At 42.5% G+C, this 26,959-nt stretch overlaps 1 protein-coding gene across 1 annotated transcript; it reads right to left on the reverse strand.

Moving 5' to 3' along the window:
- Nucleotides 1–398: 398 nt before the first annotated feature.
- Nucleotides 399–26,942, reverse strand: LOC128833662 (centromere protein F-like). The gene is made up of 10 exons (XM_054021697.1): nt 26,917–26,942; nt 23,587–23,811; nt 22,243–22,344; nt 21,332–21,454; nt 13,798–13,933; nt 9,695–9,849; nt 6,691–6,772; nt 4,901–4,981; nt 3,507–3,700; nt 399–657 (listed from the first exon to the last, which is right to left on the reverse strand). Exons 3-10 carry the CDS (start codon nt 22,336–22,338, stop codon nt 451–453), a joined length of 1,074 nt encoding a protein of 357 aa, XP_053877672.1. The 5' UTR covers nt 22,339–22,344; nt 23,587–23,811; nt 26,917–26,942; the 3' UTR covers nt 399–450.
- Nucleotides 26,943–26,959: the final 17 nt, after the last annotated feature.

Genomic DNA, 26,959 nt, shown 5'->3' on the forward strand with positions numbered 1-26,959 from the left:
AGTCCACGTTTCCTCTCAGCAGCCTTTCCACAATTCCTAAAACACGTGTCCTTGGTAAGAGATGGCCTCCTCTGCCCGGAGCTGGGACATATGGGGTAATGGTGTTGCACTCTGACTGGCAGAGAGTGTTGGGAGGAGTTCTTAGAGGGGTCACACGACCCACATCCGGACAGGTCACCCCGCCATAGGACTCACCCTGACTGGTCAAATCTCCTCTCAAGGTGGTCCTATCGGGGTAAAACCAATACCGAGGAGGAGTTCGTAGGGGGAGGGTCACATGACACACCTTGCTGCCGGTCATGTGGACGTCTTGACCCCGAAATTAACACCCCCTGGGGCGGGACTTCCTGTGACAGGTGGGTGAGGTTTAAGGGGTCAAGGGGCAGGGTAAAGGGGTCAAGAGGCAGGGTTAGGGTTTTATTGACGGTAGGGCCCTTATACTACTCAGGTTTACAGTATTATACAGTTTTTGCCTTCTTCATTTTGCTCAGGTGATGTTTGTGTGCTCAAGGAACATCTGCCTTTGTGAGTGTTAATATTCTCCCTAGAGGTCTGAGCAACAGTTTTTCTGGGTTGCTCATTTATGCCAAGAGATCTTGAACTAGATTCCATGGGTTCAATAGCTGTTTCTGCTTGGCACTGTTGAGTATCATCTACCTGCAACACAACAAAAAATAGTCTTGTTAAGTACCAGCAGGAAGTGAGAGACGCATTCCAAGCAACCGAATACCATGAATTAGCAGACACCCGCTAAATGCAAGAATCTTCAGTGTTTATATTGATCACTTTGAAAATACAACAGTGCTGTGCAGAATGCTTAACAGCAACTACCTACTCCTCACCACATTCAAGTTTTACAAATTGCAAGTCACATAATATAACAAGGTATAGGCAAAGCTAAGGAGTAGTACACAGTAATTCCTTGTCTAGTCTATTCTTGCTCAATCACTAATCTGCAGAACTGTATTTTGAGATATGTAATTTAAATTTAATTACTGATATTTCATAATGAATTTGTAAATGTCCTATAGTTTATTCTGTAAATAGAATAGCACTTGAAAAAGTTGTTTTGTCCTGAAGCATTTACACTGGCCTGCAGAGGATATCTTGTCCAGATGTTCTGCTGTTCAACACTAGCTTTGTAAAACTGTTGAAAAATTTCACAATATTTATACCTTTGGAGTTATCTCAAATTCCAGTCCCCACTGCTATTACAATCATCCTTGTCTCCCCTGCACTTCCCACCAAATGCTGACATGATTTTAGCATCAATTAGTTAAAACTTAAGTAGTTATAAATGTGTGCTTCACGACAATTGAAATCCCAAATGCCACAGCTTCTGATAGTGTAGGTAATTGGTCTCGATTCTCATCCCACTTACACTGATGTGGGTCCTGTGTGAGAGATGAGCATCAGGGCTTATCCTTCTAGCGCCGATACTTATCAAAATAAAAGCTGTTAAAATGTTGATGTCAAGTGGAAAAAGGGAAGACAGTCCTTACAGTTCCGTAATTGTAATAGTAGCTTGAGAAATATACGGCTAAGTCTAAAAATAAATGATTTTTACCACTGAAAGCAGAGACTGTGGAAGCATTCCTTTTTAGACCTAAGAGTTGTGGAGATAGTGTGCCACCTCTCTAATTGTTCCGTCACTCTATCAGTGTTTTTCTAGCAATGGGCAAAATCTCCGATTGTGGACATGCAGTTACCAGGGTCTGGTTGAGGCTATCACAATACAAGCATTAAGACAAAGTACAGTACCAAAACTTCTAAAGAATGAGATCAATTTTCATTCCAGTGTCCTCAATAATTAAAAGCAAAGGAAAAAAATCAGATCAAGTTTGCATAAGGACTGAGAAACGACTTCAGGGTCTGGCCCTAAAAAATGAAAACTCTGGGAACAGAATATCTCTTTAAACAATTGGTTGAAGCATGATTGTTTTTGTAGAGATTGTTACTTAAAGAATGATTTTATGTGTTGTTCACAGCAATGCAACAGCAAAAACAAAATTGTTACCAACATATATTACTGGGAAAGCTAGTAGGATCATTTATTATTAAGGTTACCTGTCTCCTCCCATTACAAGACCCTGTTTTCTGCTGCTTATAACTTTACAAACTTTAATTGCTTGGGCTGAAATTTTCCATGCTGTATGTCTGCCTCATGCTCTTTTTCTTCGGGGGTGGGGGACAGAGGCAGAATTTCAGCCAAAATGGTTTAGCTATTCCCAAGAGCAAGGCTAGGGAAATCTACATTTTTCTCATATTAAAATATTCGGGCAACTTTTCTTTGAAAAGCTCCATGTCTTGGAGCAGGGACTTGTCATTTGGCAGGGAGTGGCCTTTGTGTCAGAGAATGTGCTTTTCGCCATCCCCAGGAAAACTTGCCCAAATTTGGCCAAATTAGAAGCCTTTGAAAAAAAATCACAGTTCACAGACGCTCAGTAGAGAGAATTCTTAGATTTTTAGCAGCTAAAATCCCTGAAGATTTCATCCTCGCTGCGTATACTTGGATCTCGCACAGCTCTTAGTGCTAACCAAACTGCGCATGAGCTATTCCCCAAAGAGTGACTGCACATGTGCCATTTCCCCACAGCTCCTGGATATGAAAACACAGCACTGAGCCATCCTCACAGAGCAACTGATAGGCTCCAACCCAGGCCTACAGGGGTCAACGCCAGAGTTTCCCTGCAACGGTTCTTCCCAGCTGCTTTGGGCCAAGCACCAGAACTGAGACAGGAACCTTTCTTTCCTGTACTCCCAATGACCCCTCCAAGCTGGTGCACATGCACGGTGGTGGAGGAAGATACTGGACTCAAATGCAGAGGGGACAAAAGGCAAATCGGGGGGTGGTGGTGGGAGGGCAGACTGGGACAAGGAGTATGCCAAGATTGGGACTGGAACGGGGGTGAGGAGAGGGGGCCAAGGACAGGGAGCCAGTAGGCGAGGCTAGGGCTAGAAGACTATGAGAGAAGGCGGGGGTACAGGGAAAGGAATGTGTAGGAGACACTGAGAGAAGACACAGAGCTAAGAGGAGGAGGAGAAGCGAACTGGGGCTGGCTGAACAGAGAGATTGGGACAAGGAGCCTTCATTCCAGCATATCCGAACTTTTGAGTGCTTTTGTGTGTAATCCATCTATGCACGCACACACGCACCCCCTGCTCTAGGCAGCCAGGTCTTTCAAGAAATAATCAAATATTTCTGAGGAGCATTAAAGTGGGAAGATTTACCTCATTTCTATTTACCAAGTTAATGAGCACTTGGCATGAGATCACAGATTTGATCATACCAACAATTTTAAGTTTACCATTATGCCCAGATCTTTGTTATATGCCACGCTTTATTGATTGTATTTACATTGATGACCTTGTCTTCACTATATTCATGGCAGATAGAAAGAAGGTGTGAATAACACGGCATATCTTCAAACTCACTTGGAGAGATAAATACATTATGTGGATTGCCCATGCCCTGCACATTCAGATACATTTTTAAGATCAGTTACCTTTTGTGATTTGCTGCCACCAGCTGTCGGTTTACAGATCTCCCCAAGATTATCTGACCTGCCTTTTCGTAAAAGTTGGGAACCCGGTGACAATTTTTGGCTTTGGGCAGCAAGACGGGGACTGGTCCTTAGGTTAAAAGTTGTTCTGCATAAAATGTAAGGGTCGGTTTTCACAATAGGAATAGCAGGAAACCCTAAAAAATAAACAGCTTCTATTAACCAAGGTTGCTTAAATTACTTTATGTTCTAATCAATCTGATCTTGCTCATTTCAAGATGGAGATGACAACTGGTAATAATTTAAGACAGTAAAATGGCATTTACTCACTGAATAAAATATAATGGGGGAATTATTAGGACTATCTTGCGTTCCTAGAATTTTATAGGTGAACTCAGGCAAGGGTGTGGATCTGTGCAACAGCAGCTCTACTAAAATGGCCAAAAGCGTTTTCCCCAAGAAAATGTTCTCTTTTCCCTTTAAAGGAACACCATTAACTGGAAAATCATTTCCATCTGAAAATGATGTCTCTTCTACTGTTCTAAGTGGAGCTGGCCGGAGGGCGACAATTCTGTTTTGCGACACCTTTCGAGGTTTCAAAATTTGTTTTTATTCTAGATTGGAATGAAAACATAAGCCTTTCAAATGCTTTCACAAAATGAAATTGAATCAAAAACATCAGGTTTTCAATTTGGGGGCCTTCCTCCTTGCAAGAGTCCACTTTGCACCTCAAAAACATTCCCAGCAAAAACTTTGTCTGAATCAATACATCTCCGTGAAACATTTCGGCTTTGACAATGCAGCACATTTCAATGAAAAAACATTCAGTTAAAAATGTTTCAGCAAAAATTTCCCCCCTTCCTCTCAACCAGAAGAAAAAGGTGTTTTATACTGGGAATGGCTGGGCCTAGAATCCCTCTCTTTTTGCCAGAGGTCTTTTGCAAAGTTTTTGGAGGAGTCCCAAAGTCAACAACATGTATCTAGACTGATTTTCAAAACTACAACCTGATATTAGGATTCTGGATTTCAGAATTTTTGGCTGTTTTGCTTTTGTCATCAAATACTACAAAACTGTACAGATGGGAAGACATCACACAGACCAAAAACCAAAACTACTAGAAATTATATACATCTACAACAAAATATACTAGCCCCCTATAGCCTCAATTGTATACTAGGGCTTTTTTTTAAAGCACATGCGGCTAAACTCAGCTCTGACAAGCAGTTGAGTTAAATGGACTTATGCAACCTATACAAGGGCTGAATCTGGCCGATGATGTCCAAGTTTTTACAATGCTTCCAAGTCACGCATATGACAACACGATTCTCTAGATAAGTGTGCGCTCACACACTCCCCACCAATGTGGTCTCTTCTCCTCTAAAGAAGTAACAATTACCTTTTTTCACCACCTCTGGGAGTCCGTCTAGTTCATACTCTGGCTCATTCTCATGTAGGGAGATGGCAACCTCATCAGCACCTGACCAAAGGAAAGAGTCATTACCTGTACAAATAACTTTAAGGAGACTCTGGAAAGATGAGTTTAGAATGCAATGATCTCAGTCATTCATTTCTTAATTAAGTACATAACATGTGTGCTTGTGCAACCACAGTAAACTATACCAAATAAAACAAACCAGACATCATGTAAAGGTTACTTTACAGAAGAGATCTCTGTTGATACCATATTTACTGTCAGGGTGCCAGGTACCCCGATTCTTTGGAATCTGCCCCTGGACACACAATGCATGGGCAACATTAATTCTGGCATTTCCTAACTTTTAAGTGCTTAACATTACCACCTTACCATTATTTTAACAATTTTTGGGTATATAATTGAATATAGCTCGTCTCAGAAATATGGATCTCTTTTTATACTGCTAGTGATTCTGCTTATTGGACACTCATGAATATTTGCTAGCCTAACTTACCCTAGCGAATGGCAGACAAGTTGTAGTATATTTTACACACTGTGGTGACCACTTTAAACTGTTGTCCTATTAGCTCTATACTTAGCCCCTGACAACTCTTGAAATGACTGAAGCTTGTGATCAATAAAACCCCAATGTATGTGTCTTAAAAAACATTTGTTAAAGTTAATAAACGCCAGCATTTCCTGGTCCCAGAAAGCTGCAACTAGTACCAGGATGATGATAGTTAGAAAATGGAGGAACTGTCTGAAGCATGTTTCTTCAGATGCAAGTAATGGAAATTTCCAGAGGCAGGTATAAATCAGTATGGAGATAACAAGCTTAGTTCAATCAGGGAGGGTGAGGTGCTCTGCTAGCAGTTGAGGTGTGAACACCAAGGGAGGAGAAACTGCTTCTGTGGTTGGATAGCCATTCACAGTCTTTGTTTAATCCTGATCTGATGGTGTCAAATTTGCAAATGAACTGGAGCTCAGCAGTTTCTCTTTGGAGTCTGGTCCTGAAGTGTTTTTGCTGCAAGATGGCTACCTTTACACCTGCTATTGTGTGGCCAGGGAGGTTGGGCCAAATTCTCAGCTGGTGTGAATGGCAGAGCTTCAGAAACTATACTGATTTACACCAGCTGAGGATCTGGCGCCTCATCTGAATCAAACGTAATAATGCATGTTTTGAAAACAGATTGTATAAATAAATGCATTAAGGTTAGAAACAGGATCATGATTAAGGCTATGTTTTAGTCTCAGGTATTTTTAGTGAAAGTCATGGACAGGTCACGGGCAATAAACAAAAAGTCACGGCCCCATGACCTGTTCATGACTTTTACTAAAAATACTCGTGACTAAATCTTACCTACTGGGAGGGGGGACGCTCCTGAAGACTGCTGGGGAGTGGGGGGGAGAGAACAGGGCGACGCTGTTGCTGGGGGGATGCCCAGGATCCCGCTGCCACTAGTCCCAGACTCCTGCTCCAGGGCAGCACCAGGGAACATGCCTAGTGCTGCCGGAGCAACAGCCAGTGCGGCTGGCTCCTGGGCTTCCCCAGCTGATGGGGTGGTCCTGGGATCAGCTGCACCAGCAGTGCAAAATTCACAGAAGTCACGGAAACCGTGACTTCCATGAATGATTTTGCAGCCTTATAATAACATTCTAGTATAGCATTTCCTTCTTAAACTACCCCATACTTGGCTTTTGCTCCTTTAATGGAGCACCATGTTCAGCAATTTGTTTCTGCAACATTTTTTTTTCCTTCTCTAGCTGCTTACAGGATTTCCTCCACGTCTTCGTCTCACTGCAAGCAAATCCATTTTGCTTCTTCAGTTGAATTGTAGACTTCAGATTGTCCAACTATAAAATAAAAAATTGTTTGTAGTTGCTAATAGGAAACTTCATTCTTCTGTATAAGCATTATACTCTCACTAAAGGCATCTCACCTGTCATTAAAAGTTCAGTGCAACTAAAAAACCAGACAAAAGTTATAATATGCATTTGTATAGTAGATTCACTTAGTAATATACAATTGAATTATAGCAGCTTCTAATTCCAACAGAGAAACATTAAAGTCATGTTTATTGGAAAGCTACATGTGTGTAGATTTCCTTGATAGAGAAATAATAATCTAAATAGAATATTCAAAATAACCAAATGACAAAACCCAGCTGAAAAGCATGTGGTCCAGGCAGGTTTGTCCACCCTATGTGCATTGGAATGCCAAAATAAATGGATGGTGGATATCTGGCAGCCTTATAAAACACACTTCAGGATAACGTAAATATCAAGCACAGTGCTCCATTAGCTGGGCATGGAGTGAGCACTGTAACTCAGTGCCTGCTTGCCACAATACGGGCTCCACACTGTGCTACATGATTGCTTTTTCATGTGTTTATTTCTGAAGCGAGAGCACAGAACTACAGTCCGTCATTCACCACAAATGGAAGTAGAAAAAGACGGCAGGCTAGAAAATGCAGAGGGAATTGATAAGAAGAAATTCACCTAGATGGACAGGTTTAAAAACTAAAAACGCCTATCTAAATTATTAGCAAAAATAGTGCTGTCATAAGAAGAATCACTTAATTAATAATTTAGATGGAAATTCTGTATACATCGGAACTGATATGCTCTCACCAGTTGAGTGTGACATAATGAGGTAGTAGAAGCAGTTTAAAGACAATAGGGGCACGTCTACAGTGGGAAGTTTCACAAGGTATTAATTAATGTGTTCATTAACATGATGTTACAACATGCAGTGTAGACACTGCACTGTTATGTTTAATATCACATCAGTCAGTTATGGTTAACCTTAGGGGCAGAGTGAAAAGACATGTTTAAACACGGTCTAATTTTGAAGTACAGACCCTGGCAAGTAAGGTATTGTTTCCTTTGCACCGTAAGTGGAGGCATGGCGATGTCTCTCTCTGATAGGTTCCCCAAACTTTCAAATTTTCCTTACATTTTAGTTTAACATCTAGTTTTAACCGGAAATGATGATCTCAAAGGAGGAAAGCATGAGAAACTAGCTAGTTTATTATTATTGAGGTTTTTTTCAAGACACTGGCTTCCAGTGCTGAGAGAGTCATGTGGGTTTGGGATTTCTTTTTTGTATGGTTGTGTACATGGGGTCCTTCCCCCCATTGTTTACAGAAGTGAGGTAGCACGCTAATCACCCTGCTCTGGGCATCTCTCAACTAAGTAGGGGTACTGAGACAAATGCTGATTGTTGGAATAGCTTGCTAGATGGCCCCAGGTGCCTGAAAGGGTGTCTGTCTGCACCCTTCCGAAGAGAATTAGTACCACTTGGGGGGTTTTTACTCAGTAAAGCAGGAGCCATTTTGAACATGGAAGGGATTTCTCCTTGACGCCTCTGTAATCCCCTGATGGTGCAGCTACATAAGGAATGGAAATCTTATGTGCCTCTGTTCTGGGCACACACTGTCTAAAGTGCTCTTTAATCCTTCAACGCTGAGCAAGCCTATGGAGAGGGGGAGGAGACTCCAAACTCCTTTCCCTGGTAAAACCCGGGTCCTTGACCTGATAAACGGACAGGGACAATTCCCACTCCATTGTGACCTCAAATTTGGGCCCCCTTCCCTGGTTGAAAGAGGATCCCAGGTTGAAAAGCAGAGATGAACAATTTACATTACCCTGCCACCTGAGACAGGGCTTCACAGAAGTAACACGTGTCTCTGCACACCCAGATATACTCCAGGGTGGGAGGGGGCAGTGAGTCTGATACAGAGCACTCCAGGAGACCCGCATATAGGAGAAAACCCCAGCAAACACATCCTAAGGATGGGAAGGCAAGAGAAAAGATTTAAAGCCTGATGTTTATATGACCTGCTCATTAATTATACATATTACTTCCTTACAAAGGGGACAATTCCATTTGTCTTTTTGGGGCCCAGAGCATATGGAGTTTCCAAGTGTTATTCCTGAGCAGACTATGTGGGGTTCTCATCTCCTTGAGAATCCTCATGCTCCTGATCAAGCCTTCTCACAATGGAGTCAGGGCTTCAAATGGGTGTGTTTATGTGCGCATGCAGGGCACTAGTGCGCTGGTCCAACAAAGCCCCATCCCTTCACACACCAAGGGTTGGTGGCTTATAGCAGCAAGACGTAGGTTACCCTCTAAGACCCCTAAAAAGCTGCCCACTGAACTACTTGGACTTAGCTTGATCTTGCAGGGCTTTTCTACCACTGCACTAGTGATCAAAGGGAGTTACTGAGAAGTGCTGTGTCTGCGGATCCAGAGAATTTAATTGAGGAGAGAGAAAGAGGAGCAAAAAGTTGAAATTCAATCAATATTGCAGAAAAATGAACAAAAATGAATGATAAAACAAAGTTGTTGGGAGAAACTGAACCGCCAACTTGTTCTGCTGGTGGACACAATTTCTGGTGGCCTGAAGTGAAGGATGGAGCTTAGTCCTGGAGCCTTCAGCAAGAACACTGGTCCACCTCCCAGTTCTACAGGTGAGAGGAATCACCTCTTTGTTCCGAATGAGGAGAAAAGCTGGGCCACGGAACAGACAAAACGTGCACATTTTATCATGTTTTCAGGTGTCCCTCTAAAGACCTCCTGTATCTTTGATAGCCAGATAACAGATTTAATGAGATTTCCATGCTACTAATGGAAAAGTTATAGCAAATGTTATATTAGAATAGAGACTAGATATTTAAAAGGACACAAATAAATATTTTGGCTCTTAAAAGCTTAAGTATAAAATGCCTTATTAAACTATATGAAAAACTTATGTTTGTTTCTAGTAAGTCTACTTTTTCTTCTTCTAAAGCCTTGTTCTTATTCTTAAGGGTTCCATTTTCACGTTGTAGCTCCTGGATTGAATCCTGGAGCAATTTATTGTTGATTTTTAGATGCTGAAGCTCGGCTTCTTGTGCTTCCAATTCTCTTTTCTGAAACAAACTCTGATCTATAGTAATAAAAAAAATTAAGTGGTTAATTTGTGAAAGCAAACTATGTCAAATATGCAATATTAGCTTTTATGGGTAACACTATAAAATGGCAATATTGACAATTTTCAATTTTTCACCTAGCAATACATTTTCTTAGTATTTCAGAATATAATTACGTATGTGTTCTAAAACTGCCTTTATTCCCAAACCATGAAATTGTATAGCTGAGACAATTTTAGCATTGCCAGAATTCAGTTTTGCAGAAAGAACATACTGCTAGTCAAATCGCTCTATGCTTCACAATTGTAACTCTGTTTCTACAGCCCATCTTCACTGAGGTCTGATGGCTTGTACTCTGAAACTCATGGTTGACAGGTAACAGTATCAATGGCTAGATAAAGAATTTTGGTGCCCTATTTGTCCATTTTCCTGTCTTCAAAATCCAGAATATATAAAAATGATCAAGGTGTTTGATGGACTGATGTATGGAGTAAAATTAAGAGAGACAGACAATACAAGAGATTTCCTGTATTGCAAAGAGAATTCTATTGAATAACACCAACTTACCATATAAAACAAGACTACGCATTCCCTTCCTACAGGACAAGGAAAATTCAATGTCTCCAAGACCCAGAACTTGGTGAGAAAGAGGGGCAGAGAGAGGGGAAGGGAAATGATAGCCCCACAGCTGGCCCTCATAAAAGGGCTGTGAGCCAAACACTCAGTCAATCTTCCTCTAGCTCTGAAGGGAGAGGGACCTAGCTGTTTGGGAAGCTAAGGGTACTGGAGTGAAGCAGGGCTAGGGAAAGGACAGAGGAGCTGGGGAGCTCCAGGCTGGCAACTCCCCAGGCTGCAGGGCCTTGTCCAAGGCCCAGAGAGGTACGGAGTTGTAGGGAAAGGCAGCAGGTCCAAAGTCCCCTGCCAATGATGAGTGGCCATTACAGACTGCAGTCGGCCCTAGTGAAACAGGGTTAGATGGTGACTGGCAGTAGCCACTGAGGCAAGGTGGAGGATGGGGGTGGGGATTCCCCTGGGTGGGAATCCCCAGATAGTGGGTTACTGTTGTGAGCAGGACCCTGACAGGGGAGGACACCAGGGTCTGGAAGGGACACGGGGGCTAATGTTGAGCAGGATGGTGCTCTGGCTAGAAATGAGCTAAGTGCCTGGATGACCAGAAGGGGGCGCCACACCGTTACAAGGGGGAAAAGGTATAACTAGAGAGGATAATCCGAGACTTCTTAGAGAGGAAGAACCGTCCGGGGGTTAAGAGTGACAGTCTAGGACTCTGGGCACCAACATTCAGTTATGTTTCAATTAGGACAAATTATTGTTGGTTGCAGTGAAGAGCTACAGCACAAACATCTTCTGACTTATTTTTTTGTGCATAATTATTCCCTCCAGAAAACTGAGAGAATGCTCCCATTTGACACCTTAAGAACCACAGATAAAAGATAGCGAAAGCAAGAAAATGGACTTAGAAGACATTACATTTTCTTAGCTAGCTGAAAGTGCTGCCACTTGCCAAGAATAAGATCAAAACGCAAAGCAGTTATTTGGATGGCCTCATGGATTGGAGAGTGCAGAAATACTAATTAAAATAGGAGCAGGACTAGGTCCATAAATTTAATTTTGAAATCTCATTAAGTGAGGTTAGACTTCTACAGCGATAAGTGGGAGCAGTCTCCTTCTTTACAATGGCTATTTAGCAGAATTACCTGTTCTCTTAAACCTCAGTCTGCAAAATGCATTTTCCCAACCAGATAGACAAATGTAGGGAAAAGTCAAATTAGGGCTCGGCGGGTAACATTTCATCACGTTTTAGCTTGATGGAGTCCATATACAAGCTAAAGGATAATAGTTTGAGGTATATTTGTTTGCTTGGGATTTTAAAACACAGGAGCACATTGTAGTATTTAATTTGCTGACCATATAGTTTTGTTTGGGACATATTTATTCCTCATTTTTAATTGCTTTAAAACCATATAATGTGATGAGTTAGTATATTTGTATAAAGACGTTCCATCTCAGTTTGGAAAGAGAATTGCGTGTATTAGCTGAAAGTTAATTTAACTATATCACACAGTGGGAACTTATTATTTCTTGGGGATGCTTCAAATCACCATTTATAATCAAGGAAAGTGTGGGCCCCTTACTGAATGAGGGAGGCAACCTAGTGACAGAGGATGTGGAAAAAGCTAATGTACTCAATGATTTTTTTGCCTCTGTCTTCACGCACAAGGTCAGCTCCCAGATTGCTGCACTGGGCAGTACAGCATGGGGAGAAGGTGACCAACCCTCTGTGGAGAAAGAAGTGGTTCGGGACTATTTAGAAAAACTGGACGTGCACAAGTCCATGGGGCCGGATGCGCTGCATCCGAGGGTGCTAAAGGAGTTGGCGGGTGAGATTGCAGAGCCATTAGCCATTATTTTTGAAAACTCATGGCGATCGGGGGAGGTCCCAGATGACTGGAAAAAGGCTAATGTAGTGCCCATCTTTAAAAAAGGGAAGAAGGAGGATCCGGGGAACTACAGGCCAGTCAGCCTCACCTCAGTCCCTGGAAAAATCATGGAGCAGGTCCTCAAGGAATCAATTATGAAACATTTAGAGGAGAGGAAAGTGATCAGGAACAGTCAGCATGGATTCACGAAGGGGAAGTCGTGCCTGACTAACCTAATTGCCTTCTATGATGAGATAACTGGCTCTGTGGATGAGGGGAAAGCAGTGGATGTGTTATTTCTTGACTTTAGCAAAGCTTTTGATACTGTCTCCCACAGTATTCTTGCCACCAAGTTAAAGAAGTATGGGCTGGATGAATGGACTGTAAGGTGGATAGAAAGCTGGCTAGATCATCGGGCTCAACGGGTAGTGATCAATGGCTCCATGTCTAGTTGGCAGCCGGTTTCAAGTGGAGTGCCCCAAGGGTCGGTCCTTGGGCCGGTTTTGTTTAATATCTTTATTAATGATCTGGAGGATGGTGTGGACTGCACTCTCAGCAAGTTTGCAGATGACACGAAACTAGGAGGCGTGGTAGATACACTAGAGGGTAGGGATCAGATACAGAGGGACCTAGACAAATTAGAGGATTGGGCAGAAAAAAACCTGATGAGGTTCAACAAGGACAAGTGCAGAGTCCTGCACTTAGGACGGAAGAATCCCATGCACTGCTACAGACTAGGGACCGAATGGCTAGGTAGCAGTTCTGCTGAAAAGGACCTAGGGGTCACAGTGGACGAGAAGCTGGATATGAGTCAACAGTGTGCTCTTGTTGCCAAGAAGGCTAACGGCATTTTGGGCTGTATAAGTAGGGGCATTGCCAACAGATCGAGGAACGTGATCGTTCCCCTTTATTCGACATTGGTGAGGCCTCATCTGGAATACTGTGTCCAGTTTTGGTCCCCACACTACAAGAAGGATGTGGAAAAATTGGAAAGAGTCCAGCGGAGGGCAACAAAAATGATTAGGGGTCTGGAGCACATGACTTATGAGGAGAGGCTGAGAGAACTGGGATTGTTTAGTCTCCAGAAGAGAAGAATGAGGGGGGATTTGATAGCAGCCTTCAACTACCTGAAGGGGGGTTCCAAAGAGGATGGAGCTCGGCTGTTCTCAGTGGTGGCAGATGACAGAACAAGGAGCAATGGTCTCAAGTTGCAGTGGGGGAGGTCCAGGTTGGATATCAGGAAAAACTATTTCACTAGGAGGGTGGTGAAACACTGGAATGCGTTACCTAGGGAGGTGGTGGAGTCTCCTTCCTTGGAGGTTTTTAAGGCCCGGCTTGACAAAGCCCTGGCTGGGATGATTTAGCTGGGAATTGGTCCTGCTTTGAGCAGGGGGTTGGACTAGATGACCTCTTGAGGTCCCTTCCACCTCTGATATTCTATGATTCTATGATTCTAAGTTTACAGATCTCCCACACTGAAGTAATAGTTTGTAACGGGATTTAAATAGGTAGAAATGTGTCACTCACTTTTCATCTCTTCAGCGCTCTTCTGGGTCTCCTTTAGAAGGTGCTGGGCTATTTTTAGTGCTTCTTCCAGCTGATGGATTTTTCGTGATTTTTCATCAGACTGGCAGCAAAGAAGGTTTTTTTCCTTCTTCATTTCCTACAACAAAACATTAGTTACAAAACAGTCGATTAAGTCAATAAACTGAGAGTAGTGTGATGTGGCATACTACCCCTCTGAGTCCCATGAAGACTCTGGAAAGTTGGGCCTTGGTTTCTAAGCACTTACATGACTTAGGAACACAAACTGCACTCTTGGCAATCCTGAGAGGGCAGACAATCCTTTTGGGACATCTCCCAGCTGGCACAGATCACAGCAGTACTTAGCTGTCTCGGATATGGAACCAGGGAGTTGCAACCAGTTCTCTGTTGCCTGCCCATAGCAGATCTTGACACAGGTTAGAATCCAGCCCACAAAAACGGAGTCAGTGAAGTTAAGTGACTTGCCCAAAGCCACAGAGGGGAATCAATTTCACTGCCAGTATCAGAACACAGGAGAAGTTTCCAGTTCCAGCTCCTGTTCTTAGACCACCCATCTCTGTGTGGATGATTCAAATATATGAAGTTGCTCTTGGTAGCAAGATAGCATTAGATGCAAAGTATTATTACTCAGTAATACCTGGGGGTTTGGGATAGAAAATTTTCTAAGCATCTTTTTTCCAAATAAGTTAAGAAAAGTTAAAATACCCCATACAACTATGTCCTACCTGGGAACTTAAAATAACAGTTATTTCTAAGAAACTAACTCCTTCCACCCAAACTCCTGCATTGCTGGGTAACAGATGGCATGGCACTGGTGGGACTCTCTTGGAAGCAAGCCATCATTTATTCACCTACTTACTACTAGCAGATGGGCACCAGTGCACAGAAGCCAAATTCAAGAAAAGGGAGGGTCTGGATGGAAAACAACCTAAATCCTTGCTGGCACAGCAGGTCTGTATTTTCAGCTATTTAAACAAGTCACCCAAAGAACATGAATAAAACCGTTGCTGCTTCTAGTTATTTTCCTTTTGTTTCACAACCTCCTAGTCCAAAATATCCAACTGTTATATCGAAACACACACACACACACACACTCACACTCTCTATCATCAATCATTCTAAAATACACAGTTGTCAAGAGACAAAATTTTTAGACAATGCTGATGTATGACAAATGTCTCAAAGCTGCAGGAATTCTGAGCTTCCTGTGTTCAAAATACCAATGAAATTCAAGGGGTTTAAATGGCTGAAAGGCCCGCCCCTCTTGCTGTGACTCAGCACAAGTGGCTCTGATTAAGAAGCATTCAACAAAAATCTGGAACCAACAACCTAACATAGCTGCAAAAAAATCCCATGCTCTGATGCTGGACTTTCACAAAACCATTTACAAGACATGCATTCTCCCACCTTCATCTACATCCCATCCCATCATTTGCAATTACAATTTGGCCTCAATCACATAGGCCATCATTAACTCTTGCTTGAATAATCGAAATCCAATGTATTTAGACTCGAATGCATCTGCCCTGAAAAATCTGCAACAGTTACAGAACACAGCAGCACACCTCCTCAGTAATACAGGTTCACTTGAGTACATCAGTCCTATGTTTCACTCACTCCGCTGATTCCCCAACAGAACACTCAATCAAATCTGTCTTTAGTTTTGAAGTTATAAAGAACATGGGCCCAAAATACCATCTTACTCTCTCAGACTTCAGTAGCTGTGTTCCTCAGGAACAACTGTCTACACATCAGAAGTAAAACTAGCATATGCAGGAGACAGGGCTTTTTCAGGAGCTGGCCCAATATTAGGAAATTCACTCCTGCAAAAACTTAGAATGACAACTAACATCACCATTTTTCATATTTACACTCCCCCCTCCCCCCCACACACACCCTTTACCCTCTAGGACAATGGCTTTCAACCTCTTTTCCATTTGCGGACCCTAGAAAATTTCAAATGGAGGCGCAGACCTCTTTGGAAATCTTAGACATAGTCTGTGGATCCCCACAGACCACGGGTTGAAAACCACTGTTCCGTTGTAACGACAACCTTTCGAGGACCCATTAGACAGTCTGCAAACTCCCAGGGGTCTGTGGACCAGAGGTTGAAAACCACTGCTCTGGGGGATATGGGAGAAATAGAAACCTCAAATAACAGATGCTAGTCATCTTAATTATTCTTAACTCTGGAAAGCATTCAGATACAACAGCTATTGGCACAATATAAGAACTTAAAAAAAAAAATCTCGCATGCTGCTTCTATGACTATTCTGACTTCTCTTCCCTTTCATTTTCCTTCTAATTCCCAATTAAAAGGAAAATCTTTTAATCTACAATCAAGGTTTTTTAAAATAAAAATTTACAGCCAAATCCTTTTAGTGTAAATTGGAATAACTTTATTGATTTCAATGGAGCTATGCTGATATATTCCAGGTCAGGATCTGGCTTCATAGTTAGAATTTTGATGCTAATGCTAATCTATAGTGCTTGAAAAAGTAAAAATGTACAAATAATTTTGGGGATTTTCTCTTGCTTTAAATTGATTGTGTGACCAAAAAAGTACCCATTCCTCCACGAAATCTTGGAATTAAGCAAAACACACTTATACTTAGGAAGCAGCTAATGATTCTAGAATTTCCAAATTAACTCAAACAGATATTTAATATATGTTATTTTTAGGACTAAACAAAGAGTCTTTTGAACCATCTGACATAATTAGATTAGACAAATAATTCCATATGAACTGTAACCCTATCTGTAGTGTGCTGGTGCAAAATAATTTTTTTAAACCCTGACCATACAACCAATTTTGTGCCTGGGGTCAGTCCACATGGAATCAATTGCAAAAACTACAAGATCAGGGCCTTATTTTGTATCACTTCTATAGGTCTTGTGACAGGGTCAGGCCAGAGGGCTACAGGAGAGTGATCCTATTGTGATCTAGGAAGCGGGCGGGCCAAAGCCCGCCCACTGCTAAAAGATCCCCCCAGCCTTAGCGGGGGATCCACAAGACCTGGAAACCAAGTGATTTTGGGGGACAACTAATGAAATAACAGGGACAGGAGTGTGGTCAAAGGGTCCGAAGGGAACCTGAATGGGACACTGAGCAGAGAACCCCAGACACAGGGCCAGCTCCAGGCACCAGCTTAACAAGCAGGTGCTTGGGGCGGCTAAGGGAGGGCGTGGCACCTGCGGCAATTTGGGGGCGGCAGGTCCCTCACTCCCTCTAGGAGCGAAGGACCTGCCGCTGAACTGCCGCCGCCGATCGCGGCTTTTTTTTTTTTTTTGCGCTTTGGGCGGCAGAAATGCTGGAGCCGGCCCTGCCCGGACAGCGCCCACTGCTCCTCGAAGGCGTCAAGGGAGTCAGTGGACGCCGCCCAGAGGAACTCTGCCCGGATTCATGAATGGACGGAGGATCAGAAAGAGGCCCCACAGTCACAGGAGACTCCATCCACCAACCTCCTCTCCCTGGTTTTATAGATGGCCATTTTAGCCAGGGCCAGGAGGAGGTTGACCAGGAGGTCCCATGACTTTGTGGGGCCACGGATAGAGAGTGCATAAATAAGGAGGTGAGGGGAAAAGTGCAGCCAGAAACGCAACAGGATATCTGTGAGGACCCGGAATAGGGGCGGCAGCCTGGCGTACTCCAGGTAAACGTGCGCCAGGGTCTCCCTCACGCTGCAGAAGAGACAGGTGTCCCGGGACGGGGGTGGACCGCGCCATGTACATGCCTGTGCTAACAGCCCCATGAAGGAGCTGCCAACTGACATCCCCGGCAGCTCTTGGGAGCAGGATGGAGTATAGGCTGGCCCACCGGGGCTCCTCACCCTCTAGAAGTGGCCGGAGATCCCGCCACTTTGTGTGTGGGTGTGACGCGAGAGTGAGGAAGTGCAGGGTGTGGAGCACGAGAGTGTATAGATGTTTCCTTGGCGCAGTCTGGAAACGAACCGGCTTCAACTCATGTAGCCAGCTTACGGTGAAAGGGCGGGGAGGCCGGTTGGGTCCACAGGGCAGGAGCCCGCTACAGGAGAGTGAGAGAAGTCAGATATATTAGCCCCAGATTAAGCAGGTCCCTTTTCCTTGGGTAAAATAACAGGGGCAGTTCCAGAAAAATCAGGAATTTTCTGGAACCAATTAAGGCAGGCAGGCTAATTAGAACACCTGGAGCCAATTAAGAAGCTGCTAGAATCAATTAAGATAGGCAGGCTAATCAGGGCACCTGGTTTAAAAAGGACCTCACTTTAGTCAGTGAAGGGTGCGCAAGGAGCTGAGAGTGAGAGGGCGTGCTGCTGGAAGACTGAGAAGTACAAACGCTATCTGGCATCAGGAGGAAGGTCCTGTAGTGATGATAAAGAAGGTGTTGGGAGGAGGCTATGGGGAAGTAGCCCAGGGAGTTGTAGCTATCACATAGGTGTTACATGAAACTCTGTAGACAGCTGCGATCCACAGGGCCCTGGGCTGAAACCCAGAGTAGAGGGCAGGCCCAGGTTCCCCCCTCCCTCTCCTCCCTATTGGATATAAGAGGATCAGGGTGACCAGACAGCAAGTGTGAAAAATCAGGATGGAGGTGGGGGGTAATAGGAGCCTATATAAGAAAAAGACCCAAAAATCGGGACTGTCCCTATAATATCGGGACATCTGGTCACCCTAAGAGGAGTTGACTTGGACTGTGAGTCCCACCAGAGGGGAAGGTCCCTGGCCTGTCCACCTGACCCAAGGTGGGTCAGCAGAGACTGCGGGGATTGTTTTCCTTCCTTTTCCCCATACTGGCCAGTGATGAGATTAGATGAATGAATGGCAGGTTTGAGCCACAAAAGTGTCCAAACTGAGGGCTGCCGTGAATCTCTGAGGTGAGCAAATCCGCCAATAAGCGCAGGGCCCACCAAGGCAGAGGAGGAACATTGTCGCAGTCTTAAGATGGTCCAAAAAAGGACAGCCAGATTAAGACAGTATCGAAACACAACTTCTGGTGGAAATACACTATTCTCCAACACACAACTTGCAGAGTTCCCCTATGAGTCAGTAAGGCCTAAATGGCACCAGTTCTTACTGATTTCGAGTTTAAATTATTAATTATTCCAGTTGCCCCTCTGATTTCTTTACCTCAAAGTTTCTCCTCAACTCATTTTCCTTTGACTGGCTTGCCAGTAAAGCCTCTTCTGCTCTGCACAGCTTCTGTGCAAGCTCATTGGAGTTGTTTTCCAATTGGTCTTTCACTGCTATTGCCTATGAGGAAAACACATCACATTTTATTTGTAGTCATATTTAATCTATTTTAAAAAATTAAAAATTCCTGATGTCCCTTTAAATGATGAGCTCCAAAGATATGTTATAAAACAAAGCAAAAAGAATAAGCTATCTTCTGCTTCCTCTTAAAGAAAGAGAACTTTGGAGTAACTGTTGACTTCTGCGTTGTATAACTAAGAGCAGAATTTGGCCTTAATCCTTGAAACTCAGCATGATGGCTTTAAAAAAGTACAATTAAAAATAGCCCAGATATCTGAAAAATCCATCCTCCTTTCACTGTGCAGTCCCGGGTTCTAGATTCTGTATCATACCAAAAACAGTACATGTTAAGGTAACACAAATCTTTAACTCAAGACTGGGCAAGGATATGAAAAATATTTTCAGGCACATTTTCAAGTATATAGTTGTAATGTATAAATATATTCATAATTTAAGCAATATTTATAGTACAGTCTGTTAATCATTGGGAATGCTAACCAGAGCTTTCTTTTAAGTTCAATCATAAGGGCAGCAGATTTAACACTTGCTCTCAATTTTTTTTAACGTAACATATTTTATCAAAGCAAGCACCTATTAGGTTTAGAAGATGCTTCCCCATTCCCACTCAGTCCTCAACTGCTCATTTCAGAGGTAACGTTTAGGTGTTGACTGATGATCAGCTATCACCAAATATGCCATTGAACAGCCAACAAACAGAAAGCATCCATACCAAACTAGACTCAATTCTGTACAATCCAAATAGCAAGAGATTGACAAATTACTCTACCTTTTCCACTTACTATATAGTCAAGGAACAGGTTACATGTTCTTAAAAACCAGTATTTGTACACCTTAATTCCCCGTATTTATGGACCAACAAAGACATTCAGCTTGCACCTCTGTCTCCAGAACTACATTCTTCGGGGGAAAGGGAAATTAGTGTAGTGCTATGCTCAATCTTAAATTTATCACCTGACTTTATATCGCTATCTAAACCAGGAAGTTAACAAGACCGTAACTGTAACACCACCAAATTCTAACTGGTTTTCAACCTTTTTAATCTGTTTTATATCTGTCATAAGAGCTCTATAGTACTCCAAATTAAAAAGGAAGTAAATTTATTACCAACATCAAGAGAGGAAAAAAATGAGAATGAAATAATTTAGTTCCATTCTAGAAAGGAGTAAGCTTTTCTGGATAAAAACCTTTAGACGTCCAAGTTTCAGTATGAAGCGAGTGTTTCAAGAGTAAACATGGAAAGAAGAGTATGTGTAGTGGTTAGCATTTTCTCCTCTGTAGAAAATGTTTGATTAATGTGCTCACACAGCTAGGATGACACATAGCTATGCCGGACAGCTATCGTGGACAAATTTAGAACCTCTGTATTACGTCAGTGTAGACCATGTGTATCAAAAATAAAAAAACAGTTTTCTATTAGAGAGTGTGGGTAGAAAAGAAGCAGTGCTCAAATCCGAACAAGTCTAAAGGGAACGGTTCCAGGGCATTACCCCCAAACTGCCTTTGGGCCCATCTGCTACCTCAGTTGACCTTCAATCTAGCATCAAACCAGCTATCACATGTGGCGATTTTACAGTAGTGCTCTCTTCCAGTTTGGTTTATTATCATAACACAACACTCAAACATACCCTTACCAGCCTCAATTATTCCTTTCCGTTTATAATGCCTCAAGTTTTTCCAGGTTTTTATCAGAACATGCCCATCCCTGCAGTCCAGCCCCTCTCTTAGCTGGGATTTCTGCATCCTGCAGATCCATCAATGGAGGCTTATCCCTGCATAGTTTCCAGTTCCTTGTAAATCTCTTCCCCCCAAAGTCTTCTGCCTTAGAGTTCTGGAAAATTGTCACCTGTCCTCTTCACAGGCTCTCTGCCTGGGAACTAAGGAGAGAGAGAGTGTCTCTCTGAACTTTTGGGGTGTGGGGGGGGTGTCTCTCTCTTGAATGACTACAGGCTGCCATGCATCTAAACCAGCAGGCCTGGTTTAGATGCATGCTTCTGTCACATGACCCTTGTATTCATTCCCATCATACAGGGAGATGGGCTAAACCTGAGAAAAAGTGCAGCTGTGCCCCAGTCTTTTAATGGACCAGCTCACCCTGTGACAGGAACATAGCGCAGCTTGCTCTGACCTGTCATGTATTTAGTTGCACTTAAATATTAGTCATGTATAGATCTTTAAACACAAAAAAGAGGACAGTTAAAATTTTACATAAAATAAAAACTCAGCATCACCACTTCCATTTGAATAGTTCAAATATTAATAATCCTACGTTGTCAAGTTCTGCCCGTAGACCATCGTAATCATTCTTGGCTTGCTGCAAGTCCTGGTTGAGTTTGATCTCCTTGCACTGCTGAGCCACTGTCTGTAGGGCACGTAGCTGACGTAATACTTCCTAGAAATGTAGAAGATGGGGGAGGGGGAGGGAGGAGGGAGAAACACACTCCTGTTACATGTTTCTAGTCAAGTTACTATAACTATTAACACTGGAAAACATGGGGGAGGGACTGTAAATGGTTTCTGTAAATAGTTACTAATTACACTAAAGCCCTCTCTTACAGAAGCAAAAAGAGTTTAAAAACCATTTTTAAGTAAAGCCTAAATTCTGTTATGGCCACTAATGGCCATGACTCAGTTTGGCCAATCAGAGTAGCCTACTGAATCTGTTACACCAATACAGGTGGATCAAAAAAATACTAGCAAATAATGGAATGAAGCTTATATATCAATTCAAAAGTAGATCTCCAAAACAACATTGAGCAATGGGACTCCGCTCCTAAATGCTAACTACTAACACTACAGTAACGATATACAAGAAAAACTCAGAGTCCAAAGATAGAGAAACCACTATCGGACTTGTGAAAACAGGAAGCGTTCCAACAACCGTCACTGGTGGAAAGAAGGAACTGAGAGGGCATGGGGCCAGCAGGGCCCAATGTACCAGCGCATAAGCACAGGGCTACAGAGGTTGCCAAAGCCGGCCCTAGGGGGCGCGCACACAGCAAATATGGAATCAACATGAGCAAGCACTCAAAGAAGAAGAATCCAATCTTGCATGCCTGAGGCACATATGCACCTAGAGTGGGATCTACATGGACAAATACTCAAGGAACAACTTATTCACTCTGGTAACAGCAGTCTGGAGGCAACTTTAAACTTGTGAAAAAATGGGTCTTGTCTTACCTTTTCCCGTTCTTTTCTTTTCTCTTCTAAGGAGCGACGATTAATTTCAACTTCTCTTTGCCATTTTTGTAGTCTTTCCATGTTTTGCTCCATCATTTCAGTCTATAAAAAGTTTAATCATAAATCACAGTGATGCAAGGGGAATATTTATTTATACTACAATAGCAATCCCGCCCCCGCAATCAGGATTGAAACCCCCTTTAGTAGGCACTGTTTAAAAAAAAAAAAAAAAAAAGACCACATACATACGAGGAAGTCATGGTCTCTGCCCCAAAACTGCTTACAGTCTTCCATGACCTAGTGAAAACTCACACGGGTATTCCAATCCAAACTGATAACAGATTACACTTGGCTATAGTACAAGTGTGTGCTAAGTTTCAATCAATGAGCAGCAAAAACTAAAAAAAACTAGAAGTGTTTAGGCACAAGAGATACATTCAATGCAACTTTCAATTTACAGTGAATCAGCACATTGATTCAACTGAAAAAAATTAGTGAACTATTTTGAACAGCAAGAACAGAACAATTTTCATTGTTTGAAGTAGGTTAGACTGAAATTTTAAACTCAAAATCAATATGCTAAGAATTTCCTTTGTAGAGGAAATTCTCCCATTAGAAGTGTTTCAATTTATCTGTCATTTTATTAAAATAATATATTGCTTGTAATTTTGGTGGTTTATAAAGAACTAGAGTACACTGAAACCCCATTTAATAAATTCCCAGTGTAATTTCTATTGTGAAAACAATCTGCTGATAAAAGAAAACAATTATTTTAAAATCAAAATATTAATAAAATTCACCACTTATTCTCTCACCTTATTCTTGACTTTGAATATTCCAGTGACACCACTCCACCCCAAACTCTTCATATATTCCATATTTAATAATATAATTTGTAATTCAATTAGATTTTAAACTCATTTAAAGAAGCTAGACTGTAATAAGAAAAGCTCTTAACAGTCACACCTAGAGGTTATGGTGACCGAGCTATGCCAGTAACTCAGGTGATTTATAAGTAGCATCATTATGACATCAGAAGTAGCAACCAATCAATCTTTCCTCTGCAATTTGCTCAGTAACTCAGGTGATTCATAAATAGCATCATTGTGACATCAGAAGTAGCAACCAATCAATCTTTCCTCTGCAATTTGCTATCAGTCACTGAAGTGGAGAGGGCCTAGTCACAGGTCAAAAGTTCTCATTCTTAAATTACTTGAACATCTGTAGACAAACATGGTAATAACACTGGATTGGCTCAATGTCCCTGGCCTCAACCTACTCCCAGCCAAGACCTTCTCTCGATGGGCTCCTCACAGAGGTAGCAAAGAACAGCCATTACCGTACCTCTCCAGAGGGAAATTCTTAACCCCCATTCATGTGATGGTATAATCTTCAGCATCCTGTAGATAGGATGTAGGAAGCAGCAGAATTTTCTAACGTTCTTAAGTAGGCAGCAGAATCTCCATGCATCCATTAAAACCCTGACAGCAAAGGGTAGGTGACAACCATCACATCTACAGAAGACACATGTGGAGGTCCCTCTCTCCACGGCAACATAACTTCTTTCATCTAAGTGTGTATGGAGGGGCACAAAGGGGATGGGGAAAGAGTTAAGCTAAAGATAAATATGAAGAATCATGGAATCCATGACTTGCATGAGCTACAATGTTCTACCAAATGCACAGGAAAATTGTGGAGCTGCAGCAATTGGCAGAGGCCAAAACATTCAGCTGGACTTCCCCATGTTCTCAGGAATTCCTGTAGCCCCTCACAGTTTCTCCACTAATCTCAACTCAGAGTGCCTGCAAAGTTCAGAAGCTCCACCAGAACCTGCAGTCCTCCTGGTAACAACAGAACCTGAGGAATACAGACTGGTTAACCCCTATCTTACTTCTAAGCACTACAATATTCCCTCTTACTTAGCTCCCCCATTGTTCTCTGCATAACACCAGGGACTCTCTGCCAGCTTTCTTTCTTTGCATGGAAAAGATTTCAAAATGTCTTAAAAAAATAATCAAGAAAATCCCCAGGCAGAAACCAAACCAAACAAATCATTAAAATCTGTGAGTAAAGTTGACAGTACATGTAAGTGTTTTTTTAAATTCATAATAATACTGCAGTTATTAAAAACAAACAAAATCAAGTATTAGAAAGCAAGGTAATTCTGAGTTAAGATCAAAATAAAAGACAGTCTAACATTTGCAAGTAGGAAAGTCCCTCTGCCCCTAAAGCAGGGGTGGGCAAATTTTCTGGCCTGAGGGCCACATCGGGGTGCAAAACTGTATGGAGGGCTGGGTAGGGAAGACTGTGCCTCCCCAAACAGCCTAGCTGCTTTACATATTTCCACAACAGAAATATATCAGCCATGATTCCTAAGCTCTGGTAGAATAAATGCTGAATGAAGCAGGAGAATCCATATTAACCACTTATTAAACAGGCCCTCACACAGTCATATATGCACCTAACTGGATGAAGATCTAAAAGATTTCATCCTTTGCAAATTAACATGCCAAAGCACGTCTGACATTCAACATAGCGAGCATAGCAGCAGCCTTAGAAGCGGGTGGTTCAGAGAAAAATATAGGCAGATGAATCTGCTAGTTCAGATGGAAGTCTGTGACAACTGTCAGTAGGAACACAGGATGTGTCCTAAAGACGCTTGTCCGGACATAAGATAGCATAAGTTGGGCTTTGAGCAGGGAGTTGGACTAGATGACCACCCAAGGTCCCTTCCAACCCTGATATTCTATGATTATATGACCCAGGGCCTGAAGCTAGTCTCATTGCTTTACCCATTAAGTACATCTGGAGCAGGGCTTCTCTAGATTTGCAGGTCCTGCAAGTGAAGGACTTGCAAATAGCACATTTTCCAGGGATATTCCCCCAGACAAAATAAATATTTTAAACGCTAAACATTAAAGGGTATAGTGCCCTTGTTTGATGGGCAGGATGTAAATCCAGGGGACTTAGAAGAAGCCATCCTGGCACCAGAAAGAAATAGCTATTCTGGTTAAAAAACCAAAATGCCAATGGGAACAACTAACCAGCCCTATCTATACTATGCACAAATTTGGAAAGAGACAGTTATTTTGTTAGCACTGCTCACTGCCCATGTTCTTCTCGAAGCCAGGAGGCATGAGAAGAACTGAGTGGTGGCTGGCCTGCTCCACCCTTTCATGCCCTCGGTGCAGTACACGAGGCCGCTCAAAGTGCATGAGACTCTGAACATGGGTGAGTGGGGTACATTGCACACCGTCAGCAAACTGTGCATATGGATAACCACTCCAAGGGGAAAAAGTTACAAAGGGATAGCAGTGGTCTGTTCACTAAACCGATAATACACTGGCTTTTACAAATTGTCCTAGAGCCAGTACAAAAAGCCCTTGATCAAAACACCAGTTCAATATGGAGACCTAATCTTGCAAACTCTTATGTGAAGGACTTGAAAACAACACATTTTCCAGGAAGAAAGATTAAAGGCTAGAGTCACTGACGAGGCAGAGTTGAGGTTGTTTGAGAGCCTTATAGATACATTTCCAAATTTTTAAATGTTGGGTTGCGATTTACGTTTAACTTAAAAATACAGGAAATTCAAAGTTAATACTTGTTAGTTTTAATTACTACCAATTTATTGTAAGGCACTCTCATTCTTAACTCGAGTTTACCCAAGTATTTAGCCTGCCATAGTTTAGAATCCAAGTAACTTTCCCCTGAATTTATGGTAGTTTAGCCTGAAAATGTTAAACTATATGACGACAGTGTCCCTTTAAGGTCACAATTGGCCACCAGGTGTCATTCTTGCTCTATGTAGGGACTACGGTCCATTTTGGTCAATTTTACTGTCATAGGATTTTAAAAACCATAAATTTCATGATTTCAGCTATTTAAACATGAAAGGTCATGGTGTTGTTATTGTAGGGATCCTGATCCAAAAAGGCGGTGTGTGTGTGGGGGCAGGGGGGTGTCACAATATTATTGTGGGAGGGGGTGTTTACGGGGCTGTTACCCTTACCACTGTGCTGCTGCTGGTGGCGGTGCCGCCTTCAAGCTGGGAGGCCGGAGAGTGGTAGCTGCTAGCTGGGAGCCCAGCTCTGAAAGCAGAGCTACTGTCAGCACAGAAGTAAGGATGGCATGGTATGGTATTGTCACCCTTACTTCTGCGCTGTTGCAGGTGGGGCACTGCCTTCAGAACTGGGTGCCTGGCCAACAGGCATTGCTTTCTGGCTGCCCAGCTCTGAAGGTAGCACAGAAGTAAGGACCCTCAATTTGAGGAACACTGGTCTCCTCTATGAATCTGTATAGAATAGGGTAAAAGTACACAAATGACCAGATTTCATGGTCCGTGATGCATTTTTCATGGCTGTGAATTTGGTAGGGCCCTACTGGAGAAGATGTTCCAGATCTTCAGTGAATCATGCCCCAAGGCATGAGGCTGCAAGATGCTAAGTACCTGCTAAGAAGTGCTTGGACCCTTGCAGAAAATGGCAAGCTAATTAAGAACTTAAGGTTGTCCAACATAATGAATACTTTCAATTCATTATCCTCAGGATGTTCTAAGAAACATTATTCAAGTATCTTGAATCTTGTCAATATGACTGAATGTTTGACACACACTACTGCTAACAATCATTATAAAAGCAGCCAGAAGAGGCCTGGTGCAACATGGTACAGTACCTGGGCAGTACCTTGATCATGTTGTGCTGTCATTCTATTCAAT

The sequence above is a fragment of the Malaclemys terrapin genome, chromosome 3 (assembly GCF_027887155.1).
Source record: "Malaclemys terrapin pileata isolate rMalTer1 chromosome 3, rMalTer1.hap1, whole genome shotgun sequence".
NCBI lineage: Eukaryota > Metazoa > Chordata > Testudines > Emydidae > Malaclemys > Malaclemys terrapin.

Coding starts and splice junctions, on each gene's coding strand:
- LOC128833662 (XM_054021697.1), bottom strand. CDS start 22,338: ATGATGGAGCAAAACATGGAAAGACTACAAAAATGGCAAAGAGAAGTT. Junction 13,934..21,331: donor TACGGGCAGAACTTGACAAC/GTAGGATTATTA, acceptor GTTTTGTTGTAG/GAAATGAAGAAGGAAAAAAA. Junction 4,982..6,690: donor GAAGACGTGGAGGAAATCCT/GTAAGCAGCTAG, acceptor TCCTTTGGTCAG/GTGCTGATGAGGTTGCCATC.